The 11857-nt window shown below is 43.7% G+C and overlaps 2 protein-coding genes across 2 annotated transcripts; one reads left to right on the top strand and one right to left on the bottom strand.

Moving 5' to 3' along the window:
• The first annotated feature begins 1589 nt into the window (after window positions 1-1589).
• Window positions 1590-7024, top strand: zgc:113425 (uncharacterized). Its single transcript, XM_028589806.1, has 6 exons — window positions 1590-1928; window positions 2804-2863; window positions 3856-3987; window positions 5944-6090; window positions 6483-6540; window positions 6618-7024. The coding sequence occupies exons 1-6, from the start codon at window positions 1764-1766 to the stop codon at window positions 6722-6724; spliced, it is 669 nt and encodes a 222-aa protein (XP_028445607.1). The 5' UTR covers window positions 1590-1763; the 3' UTR covers window positions 6725-7024.
• On the bottom strand, window positions 7018-10675 carry rab33ba (RAB33B, member RAS oncogene family a). Its single transcript, XM_028589805.1, has 2 exons — window positions 10117-10675; window positions 7018-9381 (listed from the first exon to the last, which is right to left on the bottom strand). Exons 1-2 carry the CDS (start codon window positions 10321-10323, stop codon window positions 8881-8883), a joined length of 708 nt encoding a protein of 235 aa, XP_028445606.1. The 5' UTR covers window positions 10324-10675; the 3' UTR covers window positions 7018-8880.
• Window positions 10676-11857: the final 1182 nt, after the last annotated feature.

Raw genomic sequence — 11857 nt, 5'->3', positions numbered from 1 at the left:
GGCGGGGGGCAGGGGGTTCAGAAGAGCACTGCTGGAGCAGCTCGGTGTGAGAGGAAGCTGAGCAACACAAGAAGTGTGCAAGAATGCAGATGTTAGAAGAGGAGACATGTTATCGTTGTTCCGGTCGATAGCTTCACTGAAAGGCATACTATGCAGGAATTGTCGCTTACTGTTTGTTAACACAACATTCAAAAGTTATCGCCGGCCCCCTGACCGTCAGCGTTTCGCCACAGCGTACCGCCGGCAGCATTGCCCTACATTCGCCTCCATATATTTGTATTTTTCGAGACTGTGTCGCTGTAGCTTCCTCTTGGACGTGGCTTACGCAGCGTGGCACTACACATCCAGAGGCTGACGCCAGAAAGATCCCCAACACAGAACACACGAAGAAGAAAAACGAGCCAGGGTGCAGGCTCTCTGCACATAAAACACACCGCCACGGGTGTTTTTTTTTTTTAGGAAAGTCCTGCAAATTATACCTTTTTAACTGTGTGTCAGCTGTTTGTTGATCCTTCTGTGTCATCTGGTTAGCTCCCTACTAATTCCAACTAATTTAGTATACTTTCCAGCGACTTATTTATTCACAACGTGAAATTGGTAAAGAACTGAATTTCCTGAGCTTTGTAGAGGTGATTTGTATCTTTAAAATTATGGATGCTCTACGGCTACAGGCTTTATTATCTGTGTTTACATGCTGCAAAATAAATCAAATCCAGAATTATTTTGTGTATTTTTATTGGTCCCATTCATGTTGCCCTCAGTATAAAACACACTGCACCTGCAGGGATTGGGATTCTGTAACAGCCAGAGTGACTACATATTTACACGTCCTGGCAGCAGGGGTTTCCTAAAGTATGTTACTGTTCTTATCCCATGTACTAACGCGTATCAACAATGGGATTTCCTACGAACACAGCGGTCATAAAATGATGTACACGTTCTGAGCAGAATCATGTTGCTTCTTGTTCTCAAAAATGTTGTTGCACTTGTAATATTTGACCTAAACATTTGTCCTTCAACACAAGAAAAGAAATGAAGTTGCTTGGCTTCGAACCAAAGTTAGTGTCATTCATCTTCTATAATGTGTTGATGCAAAGGTGAACATTTATTATATCATGTGACGTGTCTACAGGTAGAGCGAAGAACTATCACAGGCGTTAATATTTGTTTTCCTTTTTATTTTTATTCAGTATGCATTACAACCATACAAAGAAACCGTAAAACTGGACTTACTATTTGTTTTTTAGTTTAGTTTTATTTAGAATTCAATTTACAAACACTCACAGTCCATAAACATAAAACTATACATTAAGTGAAGTAATATGAAAGTAATAATTTAAACAGAAACAAAAAGATATAAAAGTAAAGAAGTGATAGACTTACAAACTTTTGAGTTAATATCAGTTATCAAAGTACCTTTCTTATTTATTACCAATTTAAGAGACTCAAAATTATGTCACTTTCAATTTGGAAAAGTTTAAAACATGGTGTTGATTTGGAAAATATTGCTTTGGGAATATGGACCTTGACTTCCTATTTGTTTTCGGGGATCTTCTATTTTAAAGTGACGCAGGGGATGGGGGCGTGGCTTAGCAGCCTACAAGTCCAAACTCTGGGCACACCGTCTTCTGTGAGTTACACCTGCAGCAGGTTACACATTAATGGAACAACCTGAACTTCCGGCCTGAAGAAAGTCCCCGCACGTACCGCGCGCCCCGGGGTAGCAGCAGCAGCAGTAGCAGCAGTAACGGCGGCAGGCCGACATGGACCGACACCGGTACTTCATTTTCAACCAGAGGAGCGTGCTGGTCCTCGGCATCCTGCAGGTGGCCTGCGCGGCTCTGTGCGTGGTGTGCGGCTTCATGGACGCCGTTTTCCGCAAGGAGACTCCGCTGAGCTCCAGCAGGACCCCGCTGTGGGGAGCACTGGTGAGACATCCCAATGTTTAACTGGTCTATATACGCTGAATAACGTCACGGGCCAATCCTGGACCATGACGGCACTACACACACTAAATGTCTCGAATGTTAAACCTCATGGAAAAGTTGAAGTGGTTTAGTCTTCGTGATACGCAGGAATACGCAGTATACCCACTAAGAAAGCTCCAGGATTTCCATAACACAGGTGTTTCTGTTTTTAGGGAAGTCCTGCAAATTATACTTATAATTAATTTATAATAATTAACTGTGTGTCAGCTGTTTGTTGATCTTTCTGTGTCATCTGGTTAGCTCCCTACTTATTCCAACTAATTTAGTATACTTTCCAGCGACCAATGACACGCAACAACATACTTTCTGTTATATTTTGGATATATTTTAAAGTGATCAGCTGTGGTTTTCTTCTTCGCATAGGCTAAATAAAGGTGTGTGTATATATAGCCACCGTAAGTTGGTGCATAAAAGTGTATCCGAATACAGGAAATGAAGTTGTTGAAGCTCAAAACATTATATATATATATATATATATATATATATATATAAAATATATATATATATATATATATATATATATATATATATATATATATTTTGTGTGTGTGTGTGTGTGTGTGTGTGTGTGTGTGTATGTATGTATGTATGTATGTGTGTGTATATATATATATATATATATATATATATATATATATATATATATATATATATATATATATATATATATATAAATAAATAAATATATATATATATATATATATATATATATATATATATATATATATATATATATAAATATAAATAAATTACAAAAATGCAGTATACCCACTACCATACATTAGACTACACCACTGAGAAGTTGTCTCTTCCAGATCATGGCCTGTCCAGGTGTGCTGGCGCTGTTCGCCTCCCAAAGGAAAAACTCTGTGCTGGTAGGTGTCAAGGTTCCTCTTTTTATTTCCCTGGTCATTCAGTTATTTGTTAGTTAGGGATGAGTCCGATTGACTACACGTGTATATACATTTCCAACAGCAGCCCCATGATTAATAGTTCAAATAATACAAGAATGACTAATAGAAAGAGCACTACTCTGCACTAAATTAATAAAACCACCTTACTAGGGATATCCCGATTGGTTGTTTAACTGATCGGGAATCGGCAGCAGCGGTGGAAGTCTCTGTTACAGTAAAAGTCCTGCGTTGAAAATGTTACTTAAGTAAAAGTATGCAAGTATCATCAGGAAAATGTACTTAAAGTAGGCCTTCTAAAAGTAAAAGTACTTACCGTGTGTAGGCGGCTTCCGATAACTTACCTCAGTAAATTCTACACCATTCTAAGTAGAAGCACTACATTTAATGTATTAAGCTGAAGACATGTATTTCGTTACTTTGTTTACTTAGTTATGTTTGTAAACAATACAATAAAAGTAAAGGATCGGGACTCGGTATCTGCAGATATTTCATATTTTCTTTAAACTGATTAACATGAATCCTTTCTAGCGTTTTGACTGTAACATTCTTACGGGAACTGGTGCATAAATGTCTTATTTTTTTCTCAAAAAGTGTCAACACTCTAAGCAGTGGAGTCCCTGAACTAAGCCTGAGGTTATCAGGAACTTTATTTGAAGAGGAAATGGAGAATTTGGCACTTTATCCTGACCCATACTGGAGTTTTCAGGTCGAAAACGATATATTAGTAATGTTTCTCAACAATCTTGATACGGACCCGTGAGATTTTATTCTAAATACATACTGAGGGTGACACTTCAGTTTTCAAATCAACTTGTGAATTCTCTTTGGCGGGCAAACTTCATAATGTCATAAACTGTATTCTAAGTGGATTACATTATTCTGATGAAATTAGATATAAAGGAAAAGACACACAGACAGACAGACAGACAGAGTGTGTCCTTGTGTCCCTGCAGGTGAGTGTGATGGTGCTGGCAGCAGGCCTGTCCTGTGTGGCTGCAGGCCTCATATCCGTGTACTCCTGTCTCACGCTGTCATACGGGGAGGAGGACTCAGACGTCTTCCACCATCACCACAGTCCTCAAGTGGTAAACACACACACCCACCCCTAAAGGTTTATGTGGTGAATGGTGTAGTTAATTCGATGAACAGCATCCAGGCATTGGATGGAGCCATGGTTAGTAGTAGTCTGCCTACTTGGTGTGCTGTGCGGGGATCATTTTGATTGGTTTAGAAGCCCATGTGTTTTAGCCTGGTCCTACCAGACTCTCGAACATTTCATTAGTGCAGAGAGTCTGGCCTCTCTCCATTGACAAGTGTTAACTTCCTTGAAGGCGGGTACTCTGTTGAAGTTTAAATCTATTGGATCTGCCCAGAGCCACTCTGGATCTGCCATAACCACTCGCTAACGTTTGGTCGTGACGTTTGGCTTAGCATCGCTAGCGTTAGCCTTAGCCGACTCCTTCACCACTTACGGAGCGAGCTGGAAAATCAAACTTTTCCCGAACCCCGTGGGGAGGAGGGGCCACAACATCACGGCCACCAACACAGCTCCGCAAAGATTGTTCTTGCTCGGGCTTTAACTTCCGGATATTCGCCGGCGTCGCTCGCATCTTTCTCCACCGCTGTTACGAAACTACAACTCTAACTAGCGCACGACCTCAACGTCATCGTTCTCAGCCACTTCCTCTGTTGGCCATGACGTAGTACTGAAGGCAAATGGAAAATTGAGCCAAAGGAGCGCGGAGCCAGGCTAAATGTGTTTCCCCCTATCCCAGAATAGGTCAGTGGTGTGGCTAGCCTTGACAGAGCAGCGGATGTGTCTGGCAATGCGAGATTCAGTTATTAGTAAGACCGTTTGTATATTTCTGAGACTGTCGGAGGTGCTGATTCAGCTTGCTTGTCATTGTGGGGACCACGGAGTTCTAGAGTAGTAGAGAGGTCCTTATGAAAGACGGTGCTATGAAATGATCAGCCCAAAGCGACATGCCGGTGTTTCTCTCCGTCATCAACATGGCCGAGATAACCTCCTGTTGCTGCTTTGTTCCCGCGGTGGAAGTCCCAGATACATCGGGATAACAAATGGCGTCACGTCCGGATTAATAATATCGTCTGGAGGAGCCAACGGCTCGGTGAGTTTTATCGCCTTCTCCAGGAAGTTGCCCCCGGATGACTGCTGCTACTTGAGGTTCAGATTTCGCTGCGATTTTAATTGCAATAAAGAATAAAAACAGCACACAATAACACCATGATGATAAGCGGTGTGCAAAAAAAAAATCGATTCACATTCGTATCGCGATTCCAGCTCTACCGATTTCAAAATCGATTCATAGAATTCCAAAAATCAATTCTTTTTTCTTTTCTTTTTTTTTTAAATGGTATGTCTACTGCAATCACATGGGAAAAGTAACTACATTTACATACTGTGAATCGTTTTTTTTATTTTTTATCGACAATCGTTTTTTGAATCAAATCGATTTTTGAATCGAATCTTGAGCCTAAAATGCGATATTGAATTTTCTGAATCATGCACCCCTAATGATGATGCCGATTTGTAAAAAGTCTGAATTCATGCTTTGTCAAGTCTGTCGGCAGGACGACAAGCAAACTGCTTTTTTTTCTGAATGGAGTTTGGTCAATCGGGGCTATGCTGCAGGAGAATCTGAATGCTGATAGGCTGGGGCAGAGATGCATCTATTCCGGTCTTTGATATCGCTCCGTGAAACGCTTGCTTCCTGCTCAGTGTGTAGACACCATGTCAGTCTGCTGTTTCCATTTCAGCTTTTTAGAAAAATGTGTTCTTCTGTAAGTCCCTGTGTTGTTACAGAGCAGATCTCTATAATCCCAAAAGGTGTGTGTGTGTGTGTGTGTGTGTGTGTGTGTGTGTGTGTGTGTGTGTGTGTGTGTGTGTGTGTGTGTGTGTGTGTGTGTGTGTGTGTGTGTGTGTGTGTGTGTGTGTGTGTGTGTGTGTGTGCGCCTCCAATCTTTAAATAAGTGGCAGCTTGCTTCGCACTTACGACTGCTCTCTTGGTGTCTCTGCTCAGACGTTTGTCCTCCATCGGATGGTGAAGGGGGCCAACGCCACCATCCTACTGACCTGCACCATCAGCCTGGCCCTCTCCTCGCTCATCGCCTACGTGGGCTGCCGCAGTCTCCCCGGCTGTGGGTGCTACGATGCCAGAACAGGATTGGTAAGGAAGGGGCCAGTCCAGTGGTGTATTTGATACGCAGTATACCCACTAAAGAAAGCTCCAGGATCTCCATATACCCACTTCAAAATGCCCAATGACACACAACAACATACTTTCCATTATATTTTTGATATATTTTGAATTGTCATCTGTGTTTTTCTTCTTCACATAGGCTAAATAAAGATATTTCCACCGTAAATTGGTGCATAAAAGCGTATTCAAATACAGGAAATGAAGTCGATGCTCAAAACCTCCCTGGGGGAGGACACCCATACCCCCTACTATGATATGGCCCCTCCCTCCCCCAAACGCAGATTCTAGCCAATATACAGAACAGTACACCCACTAATACATTTGTGTGTGTGTGTGTGTGTGTATTTTGCATTTTGCAGGAGACGCTGGTTCCTCAGTGTGACCCTGGGGACACGGAGATGGTTTGTACATGGCAAGGTAAGAACTCATACGGTCTACAATTGCCGTTTGGCCCTCGGCAGTCATGTGATGTAGTTTGTGTGTGCGCCAAGCAGGGGGGGACGACAGGCTTTTCAACTCTCCTGTCCCATCCGGTGACCGGGGCACCGCTGAGGAAGACGACGGCCCTTCCAGACTGCCTTCATACAGCAGGCTGACCTGACCCACGTCCACATCGGGGACTACACATTTCACAGCTGTGCCTAGACATTTCTTCATTAGTGGATAGACAAGAGGGAGGGACTGATGGAAGGAAGAGATAGGAGTCCTTTGGTTGGTTGTTTCCTCTTTGACCAAAGATTTGTGGAGACAAACTCGTTTGCCAAAGTTGACTACCTGAGCTCACTGTGTATGTGACATGCCTAACTGCCCGAGTGAAAGTGTGAAATTTGTGTTCTCATTGTATAAATTCAAGACATTGTATTTGTGTATTTAATAAATAAAAGCTGACCACAGTTTGAAATGTTCAGGGTACTTTATTACAAACCGTTCTATCCTCCCAGTAGTTTGGTTCTTAGTCACTGTGAAGGGATAGCACTTTTCTTTCTGGGCAATGAGAGATACAGGAGCGTTATGTGTTCATGGCTGAAGTGAAGATGAGGCAAAGGAAGCCTTAGAGTGTGTGTCCGTGTGTGTGTGTGTCCGTGTCCCTCCAATCTTTAAATAAGTTTAAAATGTATTAAAAACAAAGGACACTTGAAGAAAGCAGCAACCAAACATAAACCCATCAAACCGTCACAGTGAGCGGTGATGCAGAGCGTGAGCAGCGGAGGAGCTGTGCATGGTAACGCCACCCGGCTCAAGGATCTAACCGCGACATGCTGAATACTGAATCACAAGCTTCCGTACAGGAGAAGCTGGGGATGACGGCAGCAGCCTTGATGTACAGCACCTGCAGAGGTGCGCGCTACAGAAGAACGGCCCCTTTCCCTCTCTGACGGGCCGGCTGACCCCACACTGCCACCATTTAGTCCCGTCCTGCTGTTTACGACAACCGGTAGATAAAGTAACGCGGTAATAAAGATGAAATGCTAACGATCCGGAGCCTTGCAGGCAGCTGGTTACCCGGTCCTCTGGGAGGATGACCAAATCACTGATTGTTACGTTGGGATTACTTTTTTCATGGCACGCAGTGCCGACCACTCACAGCAACGTGAAAGATTACTTCAGGACTATTTTTAAAGCACTACTTTTCATTCAGAACAGCACGTTGTTATTTCTGTAAATATATTTCCAGAGCATTTATCAGTAAGTTGAGTCACTAGTTAGTCTGGAGCCCTGCGCGAGAGAACGAACAGGGTCATGTGATACAGCAGAGAGTGGGAGGAGGCCTCCAATAAGACCATGCATGACTCATCAGCTGACTGCCAGCCCAAAGTGGGCAGGCCTTGACTGCTGACACCGAGCTCCCAGCTGCCCTCACAGTGAAACGTATCAAAAACGGAGCGGTCGAGTATTCCCTTAGGATTTTGGGTAAACCTGGATGGGATTACCGAGGTTGTTGTTCAGTAATCCCTCTTTTCACTGAGTTGGCTCAGCATGTGCTGCCAACACAACATTGATCTGACATGACTTCTAAAGAATCAAGGTTTCTGATCCTTGGATTTATAAAAAAAAAAAAAAAGGTGCCCTGTGAGCTTTTTGACCACGAGTGGCAGCAGACATCTTTTTTACTGAAACGTACTGAACGTACACGTATGGTAAAGACTGACCCGCAGCTGGTGGCGATAACACATTCAGCAGTTTAATACGGTAGATACATAGATAGTTTCTAAATATTTGAAATATTGCCTTTTGCAAATACATTTTAAAAGAAGGAAATGCATTCACATCTACACTTTGTGTTTTAGTGAGACGGCTGAATCAAAACCAAATAGATTGTATCATAATGTCTTCTGTTATTATGTCCACCCCCAACGGTCTGCTCTCCCATCATATCTTAGTAAAGCTGTTGTAGAAACAAAGACATTTCTATGGCAAATCATGTGTTAATGCCACTTTACTCCATGAAGAAAAAGTGACTTTAAAGCTCGGCGGTGCAGGCTCCAGACTTAAATAACGACTGAAGGAGAACTGATTTAGAATCAGATAGTTGGCCTCTTGTTCAGGATCCTTTCCATGAACCAACGACAGATTTTGGCTTTCACATAACAACAATTGTACTGTAAATACCACTTTAAAACATTTAAAGTCATTTATAAAGTTAAGCGCGAGCTTTGGAACGAGATTCATCTGCGCGTTTGTGCTGATTGTGAAGCCGCTCAGCCGCTCCTCCACTCCACTTCCCTTTTCATTCTCTCGGGGTCGTCCTGTGCAGCCTCAGCAGCTGCTGCAGCCCCAGCTCCTGGCCCCGTCTCCCCCGTCGTCCCTCCCCCTGCTCAGGTGGACGGTACCCCCCGATCCCCCGGGCGGCTGGCTCAACACCAGGGGCTTCTGAGACTTCAGCTTGTGGGCCACCGTCATAAAAATCGCCTCAACGTGGTCACTGTTTCCTCCGCCACCGCTCCCATCTCCCTGGCTGTTTGGGTTCTTGGCAGACGTCTCAAACAGGGGCATGGAGTGGGCGTCGGCGAACTGCTGCGCCACGTCTGTGCCCACTTGGACCGAGTCTTGAAGGTCGCACTTGTTTCCGACTAGGATCCTGGGTACCTCTGTGCCCAGAGCGTGCTGCTTGCACTCCTCGATCCACGCCGGCAGGCTGCGGAAGCTGGACGCGTTGGTCACGTCGTAGACAAAGACGACGGCGTGCACGTTGCGGTAGTAGTGCTGCACCATGGACTTCCTGAAGCGCTCCTGACCCGCGGTGTCCCACAGCTGGATCTACATCAATTAGAACATGTAGAATATGAGTGTGTTTGTGTGTGTGTGTGTCACAGCACACTGGGTCTTTTTTATGGGATTTGTTGACACTAAGACAAATCTAGAAGAACTTCACACCAAACCCCATTCAAACGAGGAAATCTGAATAAAAGTTCACACTTTATCAATTTGTAAGATGGAACTAAAAGCAAGTGTTTATTAGCGAACGTGGCTCGTCTTCTTCACTTCTCATGTCCTACATGTCCTTTGGATGAAGCCCAGATGTGTCGCTTTCAATTAAAAGGTTTAGTCGTCTTTACTTTATATAAAATCGTGCAGGTTAACAAAGGGAGTATTTACTATTTAAAAGGGGTCATCTAAGGACCAGTGGTCAGTGAACCAGAAGCAGTTGTCACTCCCTCATTGCCCTTGAGCAAGGCACTTAACTCTCAACTGCTCAGTGGCCCACAAAGAAGAACCCCGCCTCGATTTAAGACGTTAATATGTGAATCAGTCCTGCTCTCCCTATGATATAGATATTTTCCCTTCAATTCAATTTGATTTATAGCATAACAACAGTTATTTCAAGACAATATATGGATTATATAAGGATATATGAATACACTGAGCGACTGTCTGCAGTGCACACCCTGATTTAAGACGTTAGTCTGATATATCTGAGGATGAGAGTTAAATATAAATATATATTTTTTATCTTAAATATATACTCGTGAGCAGAATGTCTGCAGTGCACACCTTGATTTTCTCGCAGTCGATCTCGACCAGCCTCTCCCGGAAGTCCACCCCGATGGTGGCCTCGGTCTTCTCGGGGAACCTCCCGGCACAGAAGCGGTAGGTGAGGCAGGTCTTACCGACCCCCGAGTCCCCGATCACGATGATCTTAAAGATGCGAGTCCTCGGCGGCGGAAGCGTCGAGCTCGGCAGAGAGCCGCTCTCCGCCATATCACACCGACAGGCTGCCGGCTGCCGTTAGCAGTCCGCAGGGAAGCCTTCAGCAGCGGCTCCTGCACCGGCGGCAGTCCGTCCAGCTCCCGGTACCGCTCCCGGTACAAACCCCGGTACTACCGCTGCTCCCGTTATTCTGCTTCCGGTACCGCTGCTGAAGCATCCGTTCAAATCGGTTCAAATAGGGTTAATATACATCCCGTATATTTATCTTGAAAACACTCCCAGTCCTCCTCAGCCTATGAAGCCACGTACTTGTTGTCCAAGCCCGTGTGTTCTCGCGAGATAAAGGGTCCAGGGTCCAGGCTTGCTCCGTCACGGCCCCTCGGCCTCGGGACGGCCCTATGGGACGGCCTGCCTGACTACATAAGGCTCGCAGAGTCACTGAACTTCCTAAACATATTTTTTTATAGACCTGCTTCATGTGATGATATCTCTTATTGCTTTTTATTTTTATTTATTTCATTTTACTTATTGATTTTATTGCTTTTAACCCCTTTATTTGCACATTTTAATTTGTCATGTTTTTTTATTTGACTCCTCTAGTATGTTTTGCGTCTTTTGTCTTCTTGTCTGTTTAGATCTCTGCTGTAAACTGAGTTTTTAAAGGAGCTATATAAATGAAGATGATATTATTATTTAGTAATGGTCTTATCGGTTGCTATAGAGATCAGTGTATTTGTACAGGGGGTTTTCATGCGTGATGTGAGCAGATGTCACAGACTGGCTTCACTGCTGCCACCCAGTGGTTCATAGAACTTTCTAAAATATGACTTCTAATGCAATATCTCAGGGATTAGGATGGGTTGACTTCATATGAATGAATTGTGTCTTTTTGAACTAAAAGGGCAAACCTTCTCAATGGCCAGCTTTTCCATTGTGATGATGATTAACTCTTCCCCTTTATGTGTGACAGTCAGGGCAAGATTTTTGGACACTGGACCGTTGATAGATTACACAAGAACGACCTTAGCAGCTGTAGGAAGTTGTTATAGAAATGTTTCACTATTGTGTGACATGTCATGGTGCAAATACAAGGAAATAACTGCTACAGATACATACGTGTTGACTGTGATGATGGCCTCTGAAATATGTCATAGATTATAAGAAAACTCTTCTGATCACCTGGATGAATCTCCTTCTCCTCTTTCAAATAAAGAGGTCTCCCAACACTGTGTAGAGAGGCCACTCGGATTTTTTTCTGGATATGAACATAGTTTTTCATGAGGTATCAGCCTCCCTGATGCAACACACGTGAGCCCTGGTTACATCCATGGTTGTATTGGTTACATCATGACCTTCACATCATGCCCACTGCGTGCAGCTGCCCTCTTCTGTTCCTGATCACAAAAAAAGACAAAGGGAGAGAAGTGTTTAGTTTGTACATGATGCACGTTTAATAGCGAATAGTTGTCATATTCGTAATTGCATGCGTGCCTTCATTTAATAAACAGCTCTATAATGTGCAGTTAACTGTTAAAAAAACATTCAGGCAGTACACACGCAGCCCGACGTGGGGTCCTTCAGCGCT

This window comes from Perca flavescens, chromosome 10 (assembly GCF_004354835.1).
Source record: "Perca flavescens isolate YP-PL-M2 chromosome 10, PFLA_1.0, whole genome shotgun sequence".
NCBI lineage: Eukaryota > Metazoa > Chordata > Actinopteri > Perciformes > Percidae > Perca > Perca flavescens.
The sequence above is the reverse complement of the archived record's forward strand: the minus strand, read 5'-3'. Positions and strand labels throughout refer to the sequence as shown.

Coding starts and splice junctions, on each gene's coding strand:
- zgc:113425 (XM_028589806.1), top strand. CDS start 1,764: ATGGACCGACACCGGTACTTCATTTTCAACCAGAGGAGCGTGCTGGTC. Junction 2,864..3,855: donor AAAGGAAAAACTCTGTGCTG/GTAGGTGTCAAG, acceptor GTGTCCCTGCAG/GTGAGTGTGATGGTGCTGGC. Junction 6,541..6,617: donor GATGGTTTGTACATGGCAAG/GTAAGAACTCAT, acceptor TGCGCCAAGCAG/GGGGGGACGACAGGCTTTTC.
- rab33ba (XM_028589805.1), bottom strand. CDS start 10,323: ATGGCGGAGAGCGGCTCTCTGCCGAGCTCGACGCTTCCGCCGCCGAGG. Junction 9,382..10,116: donor TCGACTGCGAGAAAATCAAG/GTGTGCACTGCA, acceptor TAATTGATGTAG/ATCCAGCTGTGGGACACCGC.